We start from the raw sequence: 23,634 nt of genomic DNA, 5'->3' as shown, positions 1-23,634 counted from the left end.
GAAAATTGTAATTGACACTGCTCCTGTAATGGGAATTGATGTCGACGCCAATTTACTCCTTTTTGGAGAACTGGGGAGGACATTAATCTCTGTTGTGGAAGTGAAACGTTACTACTATTATTACTATGGAGAGTTAAGAGGCCATTACTTCTATCAGGGGAAGAGAAGGCCACAGGAAGTATAGCAGAGGTAGTTCTGTGTAAAGGAAGTGAAAGATATACTGCTCCTTTTCGGCGAAAGAAGAGAGTACTGTTAGTTTCATGGAAAGTGAAGAAGAAACTGCTTCATTCTAGGAAAGTGACGTGCACGCTATTTTCTCCTTCTTCTTCTTCTTCTTCTTCTTCTTCTTCTTCTTCTTCTTCAGAAAGGAAAACATTACTGCTGTTAAGGGAAGTGGAGAGGGCACTACTTGAGGAATCTGTTGCTTCCTACAAGAGGAGTGAGGGTGGATTACAAATTTACAAGTCCGAATCCTTTGTGAATTCGTTTTCTTGATTTGGAATTAGAATTTTGTTTTTGGGTGTTCTGTTAAGAGGTTGAAATTACAAGAATCAAAGAATATGGTCTGAATATGCTGTATCAGGAAGCATAAGAAAACGTGTTAAACATATCTATCGGTGCGAGTGATATTTGCATTCTTCCGATATACGAAAAAAAAAGTTGATGATGAATTTTGGCTGTCCTTCTGATGTTGATATGAACTGACGTGATCCATAAACTTTTAGCGGATTATTTCTAAGATTGTTATAAATTAAATTCAATCTTGGTTTTTCAACCAGGAGTTCACAGACTACAATGGTAGCAAAAGGCAAATGTCGCAAGGTAAGAATCTCGGGAATGGTGAGTGCAAGGCATCAAGAGGAAAGAAGAGGGGGAGAAGGCAGCGACGTCTCTGGAAAACTCTTCCAGGTTGATCTGGAGCTCTGCAGTCGAATCATAGATAATTTCGAGAAAATGACGGAGATAAGCACCCCGAGTCACTTTTGGTAAGGAAAAATTCGGAGACACGAAAAGCCTCGTCTCGATTTTAAAATCTTGAGTGAATTGGAAGGAGGATTGTGGAAATAGTGAAGTAGAATTTTAACAAAATGCCTTGGGTGCTCTCCGTCCATCACTTGGCAATCGGGGCTTCGTTATTCAAAGATAACAATGTAAAGATACTTGAGATTTCCAGTCGGAAGATACATTTTCCAGTGAGAGGAGACCCCAAAGAATATTTCTGTTTAAGGTGGAAAAACAAACGTTAACGAAGTCTTCCTTCAATTATCCAGTTGTCTGAGTAACCTGACTAGGTATAAAACTCGCGTGGGAGACTCCGTGAAAGCAATTACTACCAAGATTAAGGAAAAAACAAGTTGAGATATTGATGGAATTTGGAGGTATGGAGGATGTCATGATGGAAAGATGATAGTTTGTTATTGAACATCGTAAATAAAGGTTTTATTTCTTAGTCTCCCCAACTAAATTTTCTGAAACATCGAAAGTAGTTATCTTCATCCTGTTCCTAATTGTCTTAAGAAATTTTTCTTGTACTCAAACTCGAGGACTGGAGACTGTTATCCCCGACCCCTTGCTCTAACTCAAAATGTGAAAAAAGTGAAGCACGTTGCTACGGATTATTTATAACAAGCACATTGAATTTTTGTCGATTATTTTACTAAAGCATCGTTCATTCTCGTTGCTAACGTTAATGAGACACTATACATTCCTTGATAATTCAGTAAAGCAACAGGTTTTATTATTGACAAATATAATATAAATATAAGCGCGAATGATAATATTAGCCCATGGGTCTATCTATTCATTATCGTTATAACCGATATATACTAATATGATTTCTACATTAAATTTAATTTAATTCTTACGGGTATTATTGTCTTTTTAACGTGGCATTGCCAGCTCATTCTGATCCGGTCCTTAAGGTGTGGTTTATTGTTTTTAAAGTGTATATTGATTTATATAGACTTCTGTTAGCGCTTCCCGTTTTTTGCAGCAGCACACGATTTTGGTGTTAGCTCTTGAATTTTGATATTAGTTGAACATTAGAAATGTGTTCTAAAACGATAACAAAATCCTTATTTTCGAAGTAGTTCTGTTAATCGCACATTTATGAGTGAAATCAGTCACTGCTTGACGGTAAGCAACGTAAGAAAGGACTTTTGCGAGAAGAGATTATTTGGTCGGTAAGTGTTGGCAAAGAACACGAAGCAAATGCAGGCTGAGCATTTTGAGGTTAGAGGGAAAGACCTGCATTCCTGAGAGCGACGACAAAAAGTAGTCGTTTATTTTCCGAACTCGGCATCATCTCGAAAGACACACGACCGGAGAGCAGACACCGATTGAGCGATCGGTCTGCCCCCTTCGCTTTCCCGTTTCGCGGAGAATGAGCGTTTGGTGGCAAAAGACTGACGGGGGATTGACGATGTGGTTAGTGTTGAAAACACGTTAGCAGTGGAGAGAGGAGGAAGAGCTGGTGGAGGGGAAGGGAGGGAGGCGCCACACTCACATACATACGTGCACACATGTGCGCGCGTGCGTTGGCATGATGCCCGGACCGCATGGCGGTCAAAACAAAGTTTCTGTTTGCCAAGATTCAGTGATCGTGCAAAAGAGACGTATGTACAGCACCACCAAAAGAGGAGCTTACTCTGGTATGCGTACTAAGATGGATTAGATAGAGAGAAAAAGAGTGAGGGGAAAATGGGTTTTAAGTCAAAAGGGAGACAAATGTAAATTAAGCAATTTAACCAGCATCGGCTACACACACACACACACACACACACACACACACACACAAATATATATATAATATTATATATATATATATATATATATATATATATATATATATATATATATATATATATATATATATCGCATTTCAGATTTTTAAAAAAATCATATCTTGTCGGTTACATCTGCAAAACAGTTTTACCGATAAATTACAGCAACTACCCCATCATCCATACAACTGCTTTTGACTTCGACTGAGATAAAAGGGAAAGTTGCAGATACGTTTCCGAGATGCCAATGTGCATTACAGTGAATGATATGGGTCAGTGATGGTTGTCCGCGAGAGGCTGTATTGTTTTAGTTTTTTATCCATATTCGAATTGGAGTAAAACAAAAATTATTTGGCAAGTTAAGAATATATTTGTACCCATTCGCCATTGAAATCTTACCATCATAAGAGATTCGTCGGAAAGGCCAGAAATTTTAACTGCAATGTAATGTCTTATAATAATTTGGACCCTTGTATAGGGAAGATTTATATTGCGAATAAAAACAAGCAAAAAACAAAGAAATAAACAACGCGGTCCCACACAAAATCAGTAACGTAAGGATCTTTTTCACGAAGTGGATTTGATTACCAATTTCCTTAGAATTTATTTAAGTCATAACATATATATAGTAAACATTAACAACTTGCTATCCGTAAATTATTCAGTACATGGAAGGATAAAACGTTTTCCCTTTTCCCATTTTCTTGTCTTTAACAGTGGAGAGAAAAACGGTTGTCTGCTGAATGCTAATTGGAACATAAAAATCACGATCAAATGGTTAATTTAATTAATAACATTTTCAAGTCCTTTTATTGAATCAGTTTCAGAGTCAATGAATCTTCGTCCTGAATTGGTCCAAATTGAAATACCTAATGACCTCAGGTATATTTTTCTCCACGTTTATTGTCGTTTAGAACCCTTCAGTTTTACTGATTAGATCACTCTCTCTCTCTCTCTCTCTCTCTCTCTCTCTCTCTCTCTCTCTCTCTCTGTGTGTGTGTGTGTGTGTGTGTGTGTGTGTGTGTATAGGTGAGCACTGTTTGCTCAGGAGTAAAATATGGGTGTCGTAGATCTGATTGTGTAAGACTGTATATCATTGTTTTTGTAATAGCAATATATTTTGAACATTCATATTTAGTATGTTGTATATGTGTGTGTGTGTGTGTTAGTAAATGTAATTCATCATGAAGCATATTATAGAAGAGTATATAGTCATTTCTATTTATTCAAAAACAGATTTATAAGGGTAAGCTGTATTTGTATTATATTGCGTCTCCCTCTGTTATTTTATTTCCTAGTTATGCCACTGTAATTTTGAAAGTAATGTCATATCTTTCTATGTTAAATTATTGTCATTGACTTGACCATATGTGGAACAGGAAAACATTTTGAAAGCGTTAGTTCCAAGCAGTGCTAGATTCCGTGTTAGTTTTGCCACTGGGTGCAGTATGACCTCATTTAATACATATCCCAAAGCTTTTTCATAATCTTCATTTAAAAAATTTTACTGCGATTGATCGCAGTGATTTGGGTACGACACCCCACCGGTTAAAAGTGTCATAGCTTGTGTACTGAACTTACTTTCTCTATTATCACTCTTCTGTTATTACTGTTTAATTGCCACTGGTTTCTTTACTCGTATTTTGCTTTTTTGTTTTATTTGCTCCTTTGTGAAGTCGATACATACGAAACGGACTTTGTGAATTTCTTTTCAGAAAAGTAAGCCTGATAATTTTACCGAAAAAGTATTAATCGTCTCTGATAACATATCCATGTGAATGCGTAATACTTCTTAAATTCGGTATATAACTTCTTTACCGAGGTAAACCTCGTAATGCCCTCAGTTCAGCTGGGATAGGATAGAATAAAACCAGTTTTCGGGAAAGTGTGCGTGATAAATTGATCCACTTCCCACAGAGGAAGGAAGAGGAAAATTTGGATGTGGGTGGAGCAATCAGTGTAGTATTTGTGGAAGATTTTTTGAAATACATGCAAAGGTATTATAGGTCGATTAATAAACATTTCTTTCGCATTTTTAGATACAGATTGGTTGATGTATAACTGCAAAAACTGGCGTCACAACACCTAGGTTACTGACGCCGTAATAAAGTTAAATATGTAACTAGAAAAATAAATAATTTTAAAAGGGGTTATATAGGAAATATCTGAAAATGTATACTTATATTTAATCATATCTTTAAATTCATATATATTATATATACGTACTGATGATTACTTTTCATAAAAATTTGAAAAGACATTCAGAACGCTTTCTTCTGTTCATTTCTAGAAGTGCAACAATTTTATACTAATTGTTTTACCCATTTAGAAACTGAGGACTAAATTTCTAACTTTATTGGTATTGATATTAAAACAAGAAATGGCGGAATTTCATAGTAAAATAATTTGTTAGATTCAGTTATTAATGAAGAAGAGAGAAACAAGCCCAGCAACTATAAAGGTCTAATATTTCACGAAATATATATGCTCAATCTGTTACTATAAAAATGCCGCTATCTCATTTGTGTGTTATCTCTCTCTCTCTCTCTCTCTCTCTCTCTCTCTCTCTCTCTCTCTCTCTCTCTCTCATATGTATTGTAGATGGTGAACACCTTGAAGGATCATGAATGTAATTTTAACGTACATTAAAAGATAAAATCTATTGAGTGAAAAATTTTTTAGAGAACGTGAAAGAAATGCAAATGCAAGAGTACGTGAATAAAAAACGAACATTTTTTTTATTTAATGGATTCCTTCCCAAAATGTCTATCGCCTTTTTTGCGTCAAACTTGTCATGAATATGTTGGAGAAAAAAATATTTCCAAACGATTCGAAATGTATTCAGTTTCGTTTTGTGTGCGTCAAAGGAAAATGGTTTTCCATGTGTACTCAGGTATCACAAAAATGTTAATGACATGACAGGGTAATGAGGAATAACATGCCTGGCTGCTCTTGGCCATAGGGTAGTGGAGTTCGGTAAATAGCTCAGTATTGGAGAGATAAATAAATAAATAAAAACGAAGGGCATAGGATTTTGATCAGCGCTCTGTTGAAACTAGTCAAATAGTAAACCTGTTAAGTTACTTCTGTCATTTGGATTCATATGTATAAATTATTATTATAATAATATATATTATATGTTATATATAATAATAATATAATATTATATTATACTATATATTTATATTTATATATATTATTATATATATACGTATATGTATATATATATATATATATATATATATATGTATGTGTGTGTGTGTGTTGTGTGTGTATGTATGTATATGCGTGCGAATTATAGTTTCGTCACACGTTAGTAATTCTATACAGATACTATTCCACAATTACTCCTCATCGAATTCATTTTACTTTAGGAATCACTTACGCGCAATGGGATATATATATATATATATATATATATATATATATATATATATATTATATATGTGTGTATAGTGTGTGTGTGTGTGTGTGTGTGTGTGTGTGTGTGTGTGTGTGAAAATGCGTCGGCCAGGGTTTGTGCATTTGTATTAAATAAAAAGAAAAAAATTGTGTCGCCGTGTAAATTGTATCTTTTTTTTTTTACTTGCATGAAATATTTCAATAAAAAGTCTAAGACCCATTTCATATTTGTACCCTTTGACAGCCAGCAAGTAAGTTGATAGACGTTAAAAAGATATGTTAGGACATTTACGGTGCCTGTTATCGCCGACCCCAGTGATTTTATCGTTCCTGACAACGTCACATCATCGCCCCTAAAATCTCGAAAAGATTGAGGGCCGCACCAGTATTTTAGAATTCTGTATTTCGTTAAAGGTTACGCGACTGAACTCTTGCAAAGAATTCGTGTATTTGATAGAGTCCGTATGATCTTGATTGGTAAAAAAACACCCCGTATTAAAAACATAACTCTCAGATTGGCATTCGATAGATGTCTGTCTGGATTGGAATGAATTTTTGCCTGCAGATTTTTGGGGGATGAACAATTAAACATTTTCTATTCTTTTATGCTTGGAATGAAAGGCGAACATTGTCCTTTTGCCTGGGATAGAATAGAGTATATATATATATATATATATATATATATATATATATATATATATGTTATTATTATTATTATTATTATTATTATTATTATTATTATTATTATTATTATTATTATTATTATTATTATTTTATTATTATTAATGCATACATACATACATAAATGCTTGTATAGGTACAAACAGGAAGTATGAGAGTACGCGCAAGATAAAGGAATGGTAAATAGTGCAGTGTTTCTAAGAGAGTTGGACGCGTTGCTGGTAAGCCTTTGTGAACGTGTATGAAGTTGCCGGTTGTGACGTTCTCTTCTTCTTAGAAGGTGCAACATGGATTTAACTGTTCAAGTATGAATGGCAGTGTGGACACGATCTTTTCTCATCGGAGAGATGGTTTGATGCTGAAGAAAATTGAAATATACAGTGTTTTGTAAATTAAGAATGTTTTTTCTAATTTGCTTTGTTTCTATGAAAAGGGCAGCTTAACTGACAGTACTACGTCATCATCTAGCGAAACTCGGAGCAAGAGAAAAAATAGAAAGTAATCGAAGATATATGTAAAATTCATTAAAACGTGTTAAAGGTTATGAATGATATAGTAAAAATAAGAAGCTAATGAAAAAAGAAGTATAAGCATCAGTTAACACAACAGATGTAAATACATTCGATTATCTCCACCGAAAGTTAAACCCGAGAGACAGTCTTTGGTGCAAATGTAATGGACAACAGGCAGGTAAATACAAAAGCCCCTAAAGGGGCTTATCGGTATTTTTCACTTATCAGCTACATTTCTCTGATTATTTTACAGATAAATCTGTCGAATGGAATGATAGGTGTAAAGTCTAGTTATCCTGACATTTTTAATCATGATATATGAAATTGTTGTTGAGTTCATCGTAAAGTCTTCGTTAGGTATCAGGTGTTGCCGCTTATCAGGCAAGACCTCCAAGGCACCGGATAACCCGAGGGGCCATTCTACCGGCAAGTATCTTTAGATGTCTCATCTGCCACATATAGATTCTCTCGTCAACAAAACACATCTTCATTGAAAGAATGGGTGCTATGAAAATAGAGCAGGGTTTAACTACGAAACGAACGTTGAAGCTGCCTCTTAAAATAGTGAAGGCTGTGAGAATCAGAGAGTTACAAGGATTTGGATGTCTCAAAGACTTGTCAGTCCATCCGAGGAGACATCGTGTGCTCACTTATCTGTAGGAGCAGGTTTTACTGTGCATTCACAGTGTCCTAATGATTTTGTCTAGCTTTCTTTTAAACACCTCTACACTGTTGCTGTTTACAACTTCTGGTGACAGTTAATTTCACGAAAGAGAAACACGTAGAATTCCATAGTTTGAATGCTGGGGGAAAAATAATGAACTGTGGACTGTTGGATTGTGTATTACAGCTAGGGATATATAGAGACACCTTTGAGCCCACAAACAAATTGGGAAAAATGTTTGACATGAAGACGAAACCTCAGAGTAGAAGCCCGTTTAGCTTTGTGAATATTGGGGTCACTTCAGCGGAATTTTTAATGGGTTAGATCTTCAGTATTGACACCTGAGAAAGTGTGGGCGTGTCTGTCACCAGACAGAATAGAAGGACTGCACGGAAGAGAATGCTAATTAGGTAAAAACAGTCTAAACGGCATTGACATTATTAAGGGCTGTTTATCTACGACGTTTTCTATAGCAGAGTAGTTGCAGGCAGGAAGGGAGAACTGTACCAATGTCTACGACATGGGATCATTGATAGCAAACAGAAAAAATAGGAGTGAAAAATAAGTAATTGAATAGTAAAGTCTGTGAAATTATTTTTTCTTGCACGGTTTTAGAACACACATTTTGCTTCCTTCCCTTCCTCCCAAGTTCCTTCATTCATGCCACCTACAAGCCTTTCATCATATTATACTTAAAGAGTGTTTCTGACAACGAACAATTGATCTAAGCAAACTCAATCTCCATTACACAGTCTATTACCTCATCCGAAGCCTTCTAACACTAGTTGTATTTTTCCCCACCACCCCTTTTCCATAATCATTTCCTAGATTTACTCGTCTTTCAAGATTTTCGTTTAAAGAAAAAAGCCTCTGTCAATCTTGTATGAATTGACCTTTCTGTCAGCTATACTTCGCATGTTCCAGCTTTCCAGGCCAAAGATTGTTGCCTAACGCAATTTCCTCCAACTCTTTTTTTTTTCCCGTCTTCGTCTTCTGCTTCTTTTACTCACGTTTTTGCCTTCATCAGAAATCTTGCGCAACTATTCATTTTTTGTAATGCTGGTGACTCATACTTTTCATGCACCGTCAGCATACAACAGCCACGGAATATACCATAAGTAACATCAGTTTTCTGCTGCACTCTGTCTTCTTCTTCATCTCGCATCCCTGTCATTGGCCCCCTTAATTTTCCTCAAGGATCGTACTTCATCCCAAAAGGTTTCTTTCGTCTCATAAAATTTCGTCCCACAGATGCTCGTCCAGAAATTCCAAAGGCCATTCCATCTCTCTCTCTCTCTCTCTCTCTCTCTCTCTTTTAAAGTTGGTCTTGCAGTTGATGGTCAACCTCTGTTCTCTCGACATTTCATATGTAGTTTAAGAACATTTTTCTTGTCTTCACGTCTTTATGTATCTATGACCTCATTTCAGGATCTCGCTCTCCTGCATCTCATGCACTTCTGCAGATCCCTGTTTTAACACTTGCTGCTCTTACCCTGTCTGTTTGTCGTATCTGTCTGTTTAGTCGTGTGAGTTTGTATCCATTGTTTTCCCCCCTTTACGATGTTTGAATTGTTTGATTTTACTCCAAAAGTTCATTTCCTACCTCGTCGTAATGGGTCAGACCTCGAGCTGCTGTCGCAACTTTAATCTCCGTTCTCTCAGTTTCACTTACGTTGTCAAACTGTATATGTGTTTGTGTTTGTGAGTGTCTGTGTCACAAAATCGCTCTAGAATTTCTGATGCATTGTCTGACGACCTTTTCTTTGATTTCTCGCGTCGTTCAATGTATTAACTGGGCAGTACATCATTCATCTTTAGTGGTAAATAATTTACGTTGTTTTCCTAAAGGGACCCTTACCTACCATTGATTGATATTGTGACGTGAGTAAAGATTAATGATTTAAAATAGATTTTGGAAAGAAACTGACTCAGATTCTTTGGAGTTGTAATGAAATTCGACGTAGCTTAAACTATTTGGAGTTCGAATGCGAGAGCTGTTTAACTTTGTTCATGAATTCGACAGTACGTCAAGAAAATGTGTCATCGTTTTTCCCTTAGACTTGAAAGAATGATCGAGCTTACTCGCCAACGTGATTGAATCTGTAATGCAAGTTGGAATTATGATATCGCTTTTACAAGAATGTAATTTTATGCTTTTTCTGTGTTCGAGGTCGGCGACCTTTGCTGCTTGGACAGTTTTTCATTCACTTATACAAACTTCTGTCACTTTTTATTCATGTGCTTCATGATTCGTTTTGCCCGTGGGATTCCGTTTTATTTTCCATACCAATATTTTTTTAGCCTTTCTAAAGTTTGAACGGGAGCTCCCTTGTCTTGGCTGTTTTTATGAGTGTGGATTCACTGATGGTCATGTTTCGAGATTGGTATTTGGCTGTGAACATTGTATATGCAATAATGCACTCGGTAAATATGCATATGCCTGTTATCATTACTAGTATGACCTTGTATGATCTTTCGTTCATCTAAAGATCATTCCGTCATGAAGCTGACCTAGAAGCTTGACTTGTGGAATTGACACCTGTGTTTTTCCTTTTCTTCTGTTAATTGCCTTTTAGAATTCTTTCCAGTCTCTTTCACTCAAGACTGATCGTGTGTTAAATGAGTGATGTAAGTATCTTCAGTGTAAGGGAATTAGCAAAGGAAAAGCGTTGCTAGAATATCCGATTCTTTTTGCCCGTGTTACAGATCGTAAATTCCACTTCCTGCTTAATTAATGTAAGAGAATTGCGGTAAAATTCCATAAACACACAGAGCGCCAACCGCTTTGAAATATGCCCGTGTTCCTTGATGCAATATTCAGTTGCCTCTTAGTATTCCGTTTTGCCTTGAAACACGGAAAGAGGTCATAAACTAGGCGCTTACTGGATCTGTGGGACCATTGCGAATTATTGCGTTTGAGGCGTAAGTGTATTTCAATGTGGAGAAAAGAAACAATGGCGGCAGAATAAGAAAAAGAATAACCTTTTTTTCATTGAAGCGGTATCAGGTTGTATTGTTACTTAAAAGTAAGGATTGGCGGATTTATATAGACTGGCGTGACACCAACTGTGGTCATCGACAACGTAAATGTAAAGACTGTAACAAAATAAATTAAGTCATTATTAGATAAATAAATAAATAGATGAAAATGTAAGTAAACTATTAACCAAGTAAACTGTAATAGGGTAGTGATGCATTGCACCTTCGTTTGAACTTCTGAAGTTCCAATTGCACGACATCCTGAGGGAGGCTGTTCCACAGTCCAACGGTTTGAGGAATAACGGACCTCTGGAACTGAGAAGTTCGACAGCGAGGCACATTGACTGCATAATGGTGCTGCTGTTCACCAAATCTGGTTGCTCTCGGCTGGAAAAGGGATCACGGATCAGTTGTGAATGCCAAAGATTTCAGTTAAACTACAGCTTATGAAAAATTGACAAACAAGAAATCATCCGTCGATGGTCCAAGTCATAACTGTTAACTGCAGAATCCACACTGAAGAAGAGTGTTCTAGTAACGGAAGGACGAATGACCCAAAACATGTTGCATTGGTTTTATCAGTGTTATAAATGTATGAGGCCTTACGAACAATACCTAACCTTCGTGCAGAATTTGCTGAAACTTTCATTAGATGTGTGTCAAAAGTAACACCTAGAATAGTTGAAGTTTCAGACTTATTCAGCACGGTCCCGTCCACCTGAAGGGGAAAATGGGGTGGAAAATCGGTACGAGATCTGATAATCAACTATGCTTTCGTTGTACTGGAGTTCAGCTTCATACCCCACCGACTACACCATTCACTGATCCGGTCCCTGTCTCGATCGAGGCTGACGGCAGCTTCATTTCTCATAAGTGGCAGGCACAATAGAGCTTGGTTTTCTAAAGATCACATCAACAGCAACTCGCTGCTACCTACCTGTAAGGAAATCTTGAAGTCATCCTAAAACATATCCACCCACTCCAAGATTCTGAACTTTATTAGCACTGGAAAGTCTTATCAAGGTTGTCTTGCAAATGGCACGTCTAATCTAAAAAGTATCGCAGGTGCCTAACTGCTTCCTATATGCATATTGACTATCAGCTAACAACCCTTTAGATTCCAAATACCTCTTATAGTGGTATAAATATACGTTTTTCTTCAACTTTGGAGAGCATAGGTAGAATAGAAATTGCCGTGTAGCTACTGCAGTCTGCACATATGCCACCCTTTGGAACAGGCACCGTATTACTAAGCTTGCGTTCATCTGCAAAGATACTACGTCGACATAAAAATCTATAGAATCTACTCATTTGAGAGACAACACATTAGCAAATTTTTTTTTAAAGGACAAAGGGAAGAAACCATCAGGATCTTCACCATAGTTATCAAGATGATCAAGAATTTTCGTAACATCTCTGGAGCTAAATGCAAATTCTGTAATAATACGTTGAGGATGACAAGTGTCAGGGAGAGGAACGTCCTCAGCTGATGCTATGAGCCGTTCAGCCTTTCCCCTAGGGCCAGTAGCCAATCTATCATCTGCTAGTAGTAGTGGAATGCAAGAAGAGCCTGACCCAAAGATAGATGTCGATTTGGTCCACCACAGTGTCTTCTTCAAGAAATTATTGTAATTTTCCTCGGCTGCCTGGTTAGTTCTATTCGCAAAACTGCGTGACTCAACAAATGGTGTCATTTTTATTTGAACGACGATTTTGTCTTCATGAGTTGAATTTGGTCTGTTTGCCATGGTAATACAATAGAATACATCTCTCCCTTGTAAGAAGCAGTTTTAGGGGTCTTTTAAATCTTTGAATTGACTTTGCTTTTGAATTGCAAACTAAATAGAGGTAACTAGCAACTGCGGTTTTCACACAATATAAGAAACGTCGCACTGAGCAACGTTTTTTTTCATTGACGTAAAGCCGCCTTTGGAATATGGAAATCTAACTACGTATACAGTTTAACATACTATAACAAACAGATTAGCATATTGACACCTCCCATGTCATACACGTTAAAGAAAGTATTAATTCATAGGCAGACAAAGTTGGGTTACTGGTAACAAGGACAAATTCCGTAGAGCGTCTTTGGTAATTCTTCTGATTTCCCCCATGATGTCTGGAAATGAAAAATGGTAACCCCTTCATTTCAGAGAGTGGTTGGGTTTGAAAAATGAGCAGAAGCACTTTTTCGAAGAATCGCAACATTGGAAATTCCAAAACTAAGAGCTGTGTAAAAACTTGTATTGCGTTTATTTTATTTTTATTTTTTATCGCATGCACATCGAAGCGAGTGCACCTAAAGCCTTTGTCGATCTCTTCTGTTTTCGAGTGAAGAATGATTCTCACATTTTAAGATAAATTTCGTTCCTCATTGATGATGTCTCATCTCTCTATCATAATGTAAATTCTATGGACATTTTCTTAGTAGGTTATACTATCCTCATTATCTCTTGCACGTCCATTTAAATTATGTCGAGTATTATAATTCTAGCATTTCCAATAGAACTGTACGTACTGTAGTCAGTGAATCGGGAGCCTATCAGTTTCATTGCATCCTTGTTCACTTAATCACAAAATCCTATCATTTTTTCATGGATCTTCTTTGTTTACGGATTTTTAAAATCGTGAATGAAGAGACAAATTCATCTTGTCTAGGTCTAGGTATATTTCTTTGAATTCTGAAATTAGAACTGCTTTGTCCACCTCGTTTTCTTGGGCTTAAAATAAAACTGCAAGGAAAACAACTGACTCTTTGAATAATACAACTAATTTTCAGGATTATAATCCACCAGAGCTGAGACTGCAGGAACGGCCTTCATTTGAGGTAAAAGAAAATCTGGCACCAGATACAGCACAATAATGTGTGTTTGTGTACTTCAGCATGTGGATTTTAAACCATCAAGAGCAGGAGTCGGTTATAAAATTAAAAGATGCGCAGTAATGCACTGAATTGATAGATTATAATAATGTCTGGATTTAACAGTTCTTTCTTGAATTGCTGGTGCTGTTTTTTTTTTTTTTTTTCGCAGAGTACGCTTACAAACTACTTTGTTGTTCTTGGTAGGGGGGGTAGGAAAAGTCTAAAAAGGTCTGGAAAAGGGTGTTTCGCGTAGAGTTAAAGGTACATGAATTTTAGGATAGGATATATATGATTTATTTATTAGAATTAAAATTAAAAACAATTAATAATGTGCATATTAAACAGCACAGGAAAATCATTTCTAATAAAATATATCGTATATTTTCCTTTTCGTTGGTGAAACAACAGGCTGTCTGTCCGTAGATTTTAGCACATTTTAATTTGTTTGATGAAGTGATTTAGAGGCTATATTTTCTGTTCAATTCTTTTGTGTTTCCACTTATAACTTGAAATATATGAACGCGTACAATTTGCGTCCCTGTTATTTGATCTTTTTGTTAGTATGAGTAGTACTAAATATGAGTATTAATTACGAAGACCACTTTACGTTAAGTTAGGAATGTGTTTGCAAATTTGCTTTGGTGGAAAATCTTGCATGCGTCCGGAGTAAGCTGAGTCGGATCACACCTTTTTTCAATCATATAATGCTTTGGGAGTTGTCAAAAGATGTTCGATGTAACTAAATTGTGCATTGATAACACGGGTTTGAGAACATGGTCTGGAAAAAGTACTTAAGAGCTGTTAGCTTAGTGTAAAGAATTCGGTACGTATAAGAGTATGATATTGGTTACACATCACATTTAAAGGGTGAGGAAGTTCATTTATTTCTGTTTATTTATGTGGCTTTCATTTTCTTTCGTTAGTTTTCTGATAATGAATTAAGCTGTTTACAAATACTTAACTAACATAATTGCCATGGCAATCTCCAATTTAATACATCAGTAGCATGCCAGGCCAACTAAGTTCACGGTTACGTCCGCGAGGTGGTATTTGAAAATAACCAGAGGAGAGAGAGAGAGGAACGTGGAATTAACTTTTACGTCCACGAGAGGCTTCTTAAATATGTGAACTAAAGAAAGATGGCAGTTCATTACCGTGCTGAAAATAATGGTAATGTAAAGTTAAATAAAGTAGCTTTTCACCACTCGTTCTTTTTCGTGATGGGGTTCATGCCCCTGCGATAAACGTTCTAGTAAGTTTCCTCTTCTGACGACCATCGAGTCCCATTCACTCCTGAGCTCAGCTGTTGCCTCTTGACAAGAATTAAACAGTGCGAAGCCTTCTACTTAGTGTCCGCAACTCCCTAATCTCAGCCATTCGTGTTCGTACTCTTTAAATGTGCGTTAGTAAGGAAGCACTCTGAATTTTTATTGTTATTGATCACATTGTTACATTTGCTGTGTATGCATGATAACGTCACATCACGCTTCTTAAGAGGCTTTTTGTAACAATAAGATTTACAGGTTGAAAAATCAACATTTTCCCTTCGTGGAACAATCTTTTGTGAACTCAGACTCTTAGATCCACTGCTTTTCTGTGGACTGACGATGATTCTGTTTAAAAGAAAAATGCTTCCATGGCCCCTACCCAGTCTTCTCCGTTGACAAACTTACTTTTCGTGAGGAATTCTTACGGTTCTGTAAAGGTTGTCTCCGCTATTGTCGTGTCACTAATTAGTCGTATTGCCCGTGAAGTTAACATTCATTTTATCATTTGTTTTTACAACTCGAGGAGGAATTCTGGATCCACTCTCTGTGTATCTGTTGTTTGTTTTGTCACGTCCGCGCCGCTCTTATTTTCTCGGAATCCTTTTGCTATGGGAAGGTTCACGATGTGCCATGTTTGCATATCTCACTTAAGAATTCACTTTCCTCAAGCTGTAGAGAACTTGTATGAACTTGCAGGGTTTTATAAAGTTTTGTTCTTTCTGTTTAATTCTTTTACTTATTCGGGAAGAAAACTTGTCATATTATGGAGTGCATACTATGCGTGAGAATGACTCAGAATACTGAAAAGTAGATCGCATTAAAAATTCAACCAAATTCGTTTGCGCCTTACAAGCAGATGTATTGGTTTACCCCAGGTTTAATATTTGTTTTTTGGTTATCTTTTTTAAATATATATATTTTACCATCAGAGTACAAGAAGTATTGCATATAAAGATCACGCAAACATTGCAAAGCAAATTGTAAATAAATTTCCTCATGTATCTCCAAAATCGTTTTATATTTTCAAAATTAATTCTGTTTATTGGTCTGTGAAAATTCCATGTTATATTTACTGAAAAAAAAATATTGTGTTTATGACGCGGTTTCGATATAAGTTTTTTCCAAAGGAATTTTTAGAATACTCTCTTTTTAAGCCTTGGTGTTATAAATGGGAATTGGATAGTATTAGTTTTGTGGGGCAAGGTTATTGAATTTGTCACGCACACTTGTTTGTGGCGACATTCTAATTTACTGTTTTTTTTTTTTTTTTTTTTTTTGGGGGTTTTTTTTTTTTTTTTTTTTTTTTTTGGGGTTCAATTTCATCCCCGTTTGCTACAGAACAAAATGAATAACCAGAATAATGCTTAAATATACCCAGCTCGCGGTTTAGTTTCTTCCCCATTTCAGGGGGAGATTTTCTCTTGTGGGAATATGTGTAAGAACATTTTGAGGTTAAATATTTATTTAACAATATATCCTTCTCTTGAAGTAATCATTCTCTCTCTCTCTCTCTCTCTCACACACACACAAAGAAATTTCAAGCAGACTTTTCCAAACAGACAGATGGCCGATCTCTCTTGTTGAAGTGGAAGACGAGAATTAAGTAAATATCATGTATAGAGAAATTGTAAGCTGTACCCTCAAGAAACAGGAAGTTGAGAAAGACGCAAGGTTAGCATAAAGTTTGCGTTTTTACAATGTCTATGCGGAGCAGGAGAAGTCAGGTGAGTGCAATATATAAATGTTTAATCCTGTTTAGAGATGCTGTAAACAACATTTCTCGAGACAGGCTCTCTGTTGTTTACCTTTTGGGCTCCCGAGTTTACGTTGTAGAAGTACGCTTTTGTGCAACATCTGTTCAGCTAATAAGTTCTCCCGAGGGATCTGTGTATATTTAAAGATGATAACACCTTTTCCTCTTTAAGGTCTTTCCCTCCCTTTTTCTGTTGAGTCTTCTTCTTGCCTGAAATTGTTTAAGCCATTGAGTATATGTAACGTAGGCTCGAAATGTATAGCGAGACATCAGCTCTCAAAACTTTCATCCATTTAAGAATATTGTATGCGACATCTATTGGCTATTTTATGTCGTTAGGCAAATGAACCTTATTTGATTTCGGTTGCATTTGATTACTTTGGTCATCGTACAATGTTGTAATGTATAGAACCATACACTTAAGAAAAGCAACGTTATGAAAAAACAACTGTCCATGAAAAGAGATTTTGTCGAGCTCAGTAAAGGTTCCGCTGATTTGATTCAAACCTTACAAACGTAAATCTATGCTTTAAATTGATATTTAAACATTGTTAGTAAATATTCAAATTTGGCCCATCGATACAGACATTACTACAGACGTATGGTTGTGTGTGTGTATATATATATATACATATATATATATATATATATATATATTATATATATATATATATTATATATATAATTTTCAGAAGATTCCTTTTTAACCCTCTTGATTCCTAGGCAATGTATAGAGTACGTATTGTTCTCATTATCCATACCTCTGTTTGGTCTTACCATGTCACCAGCTAGTTAACGTCAATCAAACAAGTCCATGATGAGAGAGAGAGAGAGAGAGAGAGAGAGAGATCGACGAGAGAGAGAGAGATTAAGGAAAGGCGAGAAAGAAAGTCTTCATTTAGTAGTGGATTGTTCGATATATTTGTACGTGTATATATACTATATATATATATATATATTTATATATATATATATATATATATATAGATATATATATATATATATATAATATATATATATATATATTATCTCTGACTCAACGGAAATTTTTTGGGTGTTGGAATTGTTATTGATGGCTAATTATTGTTAAGGATCATTTCATATAGTAGTTAAGTGGGTGGCTTGTTGTCGACAATTACAGAAGAAAGAGTAGTCGTTTACACTTTTACTCCTCTCTTTTTTCATAACTTTTTTTTTAGACAGTGAACTACAACATTACATACATACATAATACTCTTATATGTGCGTGTCTGTGTGAGTGCCTATGTGTGTGAATATTTAACCTCAAAGATATGTGAAAAATAAACTAGAGCGGCTGTAACCACATTAGCAGAGCTATGACCTACCAAAATTTCTCTAGAGGTCTCAAGACAATTATGACCACCTTTAGGAATCGTCGGTAAATCTTGCCCTTCACCAGTGGATCCATAATGGTTCCTTGCTTATTTGGAAGGAGTGAAGTGAGAACCATACTGTTATTATTGATGACATTTCTACTGTAAAGCTTCATCACTTCAGAGTAAACTCAGCCAAACTGGCATTAAAGTTCTCCTAATTACAAATACCTAATTTTTTGTTTCATCTCTTCGTTCGTGTGATTACTCTTTGGAATGAACGCAGAAATCCTTTCAGGGAAATATTAACATAATTCTAACCTAATTAGATCTGTTGATTAACTAGTTGATTATTAAAATCTGAAATTGGTCCTCTGGTGTTCTCTCGGAATCGATCACGTGGCATAAGACGAAAGCGTTGTCCTCCTTTTCCTTACGAGTACAGCAGGCCAGTTGCTATGGTGCCGACTGAGCTTCTTGTCTTATGTAATGGATTCTTTTGATGCATTACGTGAGGGGATGGTCTATATCCAAATTTTCATGGCCCCATAATGCTCCAGGAGTATCCAATAAACCTTTAATTTTGTTTAACAGAGATAGTTATTTGAACTAAGATTTTCGTTCTGCTAAAATTGCTGCAACTCTGAAGTGCTGATCGTCTCTTATCTACTTGTAGCAATCCTCTTCCTATGCCATCCTCTTTCTCTGTAGATTTGATAAATTGTTTAGGCACCTGTTCCTTCATCTCGAAATCATGAATGCAAGGAATATACTTTTTAGGTTCATTAGAATTCTTTTTTTTCACGTTTAACTCCTTTTTTATCAAACTAATTAAAAGAAGATGAGGATTGGGAAATTTTGTGCTTACCGTTGCGTTATTAGCTTCCATGCCTTACTGAAGGATTTTGTGTGTTTACTATGAAAATTTTAAATGCTTCTTAGTTTTAGAGTTCGGAACCCCTGTCATAAAATGGAAAGTTTTTGAACTTGTTGTGTTGTTACCTTTGGCGTATTTATAGAGCATTTTCTTGTTAACCCCGGTTTTCCGTTTTATGCACACTGTGACAACAAGATTTTACAGACATACATTATCAATACCAAACATAAAAACAAACGTTTTTATTGTGATCAAACATAAGTTGATAAGTATCTATATTATGTGGATTCATTTTGTGTTATCACAACTACTTCTGAAGGACTTTGTTTTATTAGCATGACTGTCAGTATATAATTACGTCACTATTTATGATTAACGTTGGTGTATAACACTTTTCTTGTGGTTTTTAATCATATTGACAAGCCCCCCCCCCCCCCCCCCCCGCTATATTCATTTTAAGTAGTCATCAGTCTACCTAATTTATTTTTCATCAGTTTGGATCACTGTATATCATCTTCACTGATAATGTTTTGTCAAATCTTATCGCCAATAATGACGTGCATTTCTGCTCATCAATGCCATGTTAACTTTCTTATAAACAAAAAAAAAACAATGCTGTACCTTCATCTTGCCTGTCATAACATCATTAGTCTCGTAACCCTTCAAAAATAGGTGTGCAGTTTATATTTAACATTGATTACTAATAAGCCCTTGTCATCTTTCTAATAAATATGATTGGTGGTTGATCTAGTCATGATATGATTAATGATTACCTTCGTATTCTTTTTTTTTAACCAATTACCCCTCATCCCTTTAATAATCTTGGTATCTCATAACCATTTATTATTTCATCTTTAATAACATTCTGTGACAGTCATCATCATTAGTGATTATCTCTCACGTTCATCCCTCCTCGGTGGCGGTCCGGTGGTGGTTGACTAACATCGGTTTCTTCTTCTTGGGATTCTCACCTACAGCGCTCTTGGCAGGCACTCTCAGGACCTTCCAGCGACATGCGTGTGACGGCACCGCTCTCACTCTTCATTGCCCAAACAACACCACCATCGATGTCCTCTACGCCCGATACGGACGCCCGCGACAGGACACCACCGAAAACGGAAGCAGTAACAATTACGGATCGCTTGCGACCGATCCCTGCCCTCCTCTGGCTGTTCATATATCCCCCGACCCGAAAGTCGCCTGCGAGTACTCGGAGAACGTTAATGTAAGTACTATGGTCGTTTCAACATCATTTTAGCAGCAGTTTTTATATCATGTTTCATCATTGTAATACGTATAGCAGCGACAATCAAATGAGCATGCAGTACATAATGTTGCATTAGTTAAAAGTAAAATGCTTCGTTGACATTAGGATTTTATTGGGGGAATGAGGGAATGCGAAGCATATTTAAATGGGGCAAAGAAAGGGTTGCCGTTGGATTTTTAGACGAGCAGTTAAACGAAGGTAGAGAAAATCTTGCACATAATACAGTAGAAAGAAAGTGAGGAAGAAAAAGATTTCAAGTACGGGGGAAACTGAGCAGGTACTTCAGATTGGTCAAGTGGTTTCAGAGTGTATAAGATACGAAAAGAAAAGTTCACTACCGTACGGGTATTAGAATAAAGATCCAAATGAAAAGATGTCGGAAGAGAGTGCAGTTTTTGGTGTATGGAATGAGCGCTTCGGAGAGTTATTGAATGTTACGTGAGGGGTAGATTTGAATCTTGCAAGAGGCGAAAAGGGGTTACTGTAAATTTTCGGAAGTGGCTGTTGAGACCTTAAGGAGGGTAGTAGTTAAGAGGATGAAAAACGAAAGGTTCAAGCACTTGACCGCAAGTGAAATGCAGTGATGAGTGGCTGTACGTAGTGTGAAGGTGTGATTAAGAGGCTTGTGCGGTATTTCTAGAAGGGGAAAATGTTCCAGAGAAATGAGGGAAAGGAATGATTGTTCATTTGTGTAAATGTAAAAGTGTTGGAGATACGAATTGATGTTTGCAAATCATTACTTGATACTATATAGGCCACAGTAACCACTGTGCCCAGTATACTAAGTAATGATTTGGGTTGATGTAAAGAATCACGTTTTGTTAGGGGAAGGTCACTGTAGGCTCAGATGGGGAAGAGTGGATGTTGATCAAGTGTTTAACTTGGAACAGTGATGTAAAGTATAATATAGTAATAGAAAAAAAGCTGTATTTGGTGTACACAGACTTCGAGAAAGCTATAATACAATCGAGAGTGACGCATCATGGAAGGTGGGCAAAGTTGTTCAGAGAGCTTAAAATTGTTTGTATTGAAAGCGAAGTATGTCAGAATTTGAATGAGTAGATGGAATGATCGGTTGAAGATATATAGACAGAGGTGACTGGTTTGGTTTGGAAGTTTGAAAGGAAGAACGTTAGACGTTTGCATATGGTGATGTTGATTGGAGAAAGTGCAAGACTAAGTTAATGTAGGAAAGTAGAAACTAGGAACATAGACTGAGAAATGTTAATGTAGGCGAGAGAATAATGGTAGAGGTTGAAACTCTCGAGATAAGTATATAGTTTGGTAGTAAATATAGCGGTGATGTTAGGATGACGAAGAGGGTAATCATCGAACGGGGAGGTAAGGAAAGTCTCATTGATAAAGAAACATTCTGAAAAGCAGTGTCCCTCTAAGCAATAGTTAGAATATTGGATGGACTACTGAACAAACTCCTTATGTAAGTGAAATGTGGATATTGAAAGCAAACGAAACAAAACTTTTTGAAGCCAATGAGTGAATTGATGATTTGGTCAAGAAGTATACGTATATGTGGAATGAGAAGGATAGAGGCATAAATGTGCAAATGTACCGAGGTAGTCAAGAGTTTAGCATAAGGGTCAAGATGGATTGGTTTTTTGAAGTGGTTTGGTCGAGGGGAGAGAAAAACGGATGATAGTTTGATGAAAATTGTATAGAATTCGGAAATACTGGGAAGGAGAGGAAGACCAGAAAGTGCTAGATAGAAGGAGTGGAAGACAATGAAAAAGAAGTGCTTTAATATCCACAAAGTGAGGGGTATGTACCAGATTGAGGTGAATGCCATAGTGTATCTAGTTGAGGTGCCTTAATGTTTGGGTGTATGAAGTGGCTGAGTTGTAGAGGTATTCTGCATAGAGGTTTCTCCTTTAACAATAATGTGGCCTTGCCTATTGTCATTTTTCTCTCTCAAAAGAATCCTGAAAGGGAAAGTGCCCTAATGAAGAAAAATTTATATAGTAAGCATGTGTGTGTGTATATACATATATATATATATATATATATATATATATATATATATATATATATATATATAATATATATATATAACACATAATTTGTGTGTGTAAACTATTTAAAGGACTATTTTACATGAATTATTCTACATTTGTTCCTACACGTTATACAAACCCTCGGTCCTTACATTAAGAATTACTTTCAGAGTAGGCTGGAATTCAGGCGTTGAAGATTGAACAAGGTAGTTAGGCAGTAACTGCTCGTCCGGTTGTCGGGAGTCCCGCCCGAATGGACGTAAACCTACTTTACTTACGGCCGCCGTGGTGAACAGCGAAGTCAAGTTGAATGATGTCAAGTTCACCGAAGTCATTTTTAGCTAAGTTAAATTATGAGCATTTTGAGCGATGCCCATTAAGCGATGTCAGTTTGAGCAAACCTCAGACAGATTTTGAAAGATTATTTGATTATTTGAGCGAAGTCGATTTGAGTAGTCAAATTGAGGAAAGTCATTTTGAGCGAAACTGCAATAAACAAAAATATACTAGAAAAAGGTGATAGAAATGCAAATTTACCAGAACGTACTTTTATTTTTATTTATTTTTTGTATATAAAAAATAAATTCTAGAAAAATACAAACGAGTATAAATATATATATATATATATATATATATATATATATATTATAATATATATATACTATATATATATAATATTATATTTTGTTCAAATAGATCTCCCCCGCAAGAATAATAATGCGTGGAAGGATGGCACACTGCTTTCCAAGGAAGTCTTTCTAGTCACCCGACAGTTTGGCTCCTAATAGTGGCCTTAAGAAGGGAAGAGAGCTTACAAAGGACGAATATTGGGAATAATTTCAGGAGAACCTTTAGGTAAGAAAAGGAAATACGAGAACTTAGAAAGAAGAATTAAAAGCATTATTGAATCTTAGAGTAGATTTATAAATTACTGATTACCTGAGACACCTTGCGTACAATATTACATTTTGAATAATCTTTCTGTTCTTTTTGTTCTTCGAAACCTTTTACACACACACACACACACATATATATATATATATATATATATATGTGTGTGTGTGTGTGTGTGTGTATAATATATATATATATATATATATATAGTGTGTGTGTGTGTGTGTACACACACATACATATATATATATATATATATATATATATATATATATATATATATATGTGTGTGTGTGTGTGTGTGTGTGTGTAAAAGGTTTCGAAGAACCAAAAGAACAGAAAGAAGAT

The 23,634-nt window shown here is 36.0% G+C and overlaps 1 protein-coding gene across 6 annotated transcripts in view; it reads left to right on the top strand.

The window, feature by feature from the left end:
- LOC135223611 (protein eva-1 homolog C-like) overlaps positions 1–23,634 on the top strand; it is a 391,840-nt gene that overhangs the window by 224,895 nt on the left and 143,311 nt on the right. For all 6 annotated transcript variants that reach the window (XM_064262216.1, XM_064262213.1, XM_064262217.1 and 3 more), the window contains exon 3: positions 20,094–20,341. In XM_064262216.1, coding sequence (XP_064118286.1) covers positions 20,094–20,341 — 248 coding nt within the window. The remainder of the gene's footprint in view (positions 1–20,093; positions 20,342–23,634) is intronic.

Source organism: Macrobrachium nipponense, chromosome 10 (assembly GCF_015104395.2).
Source record: "Macrobrachium nipponense isolate FS-2020 chromosome 10, ASM1510439v2, whole genome shotgun sequence".
NCBI lineage: Eukaryota > Metazoa > Arthropoda > Malacostraca > Decapoda > Palaemonidae > Macrobrachium > Macrobrachium nipponense.
The sequence above is the reverse complement of the archived record's forward strand: the minus strand, read 5'-3'. Positions and strand labels throughout refer to the sequence as shown.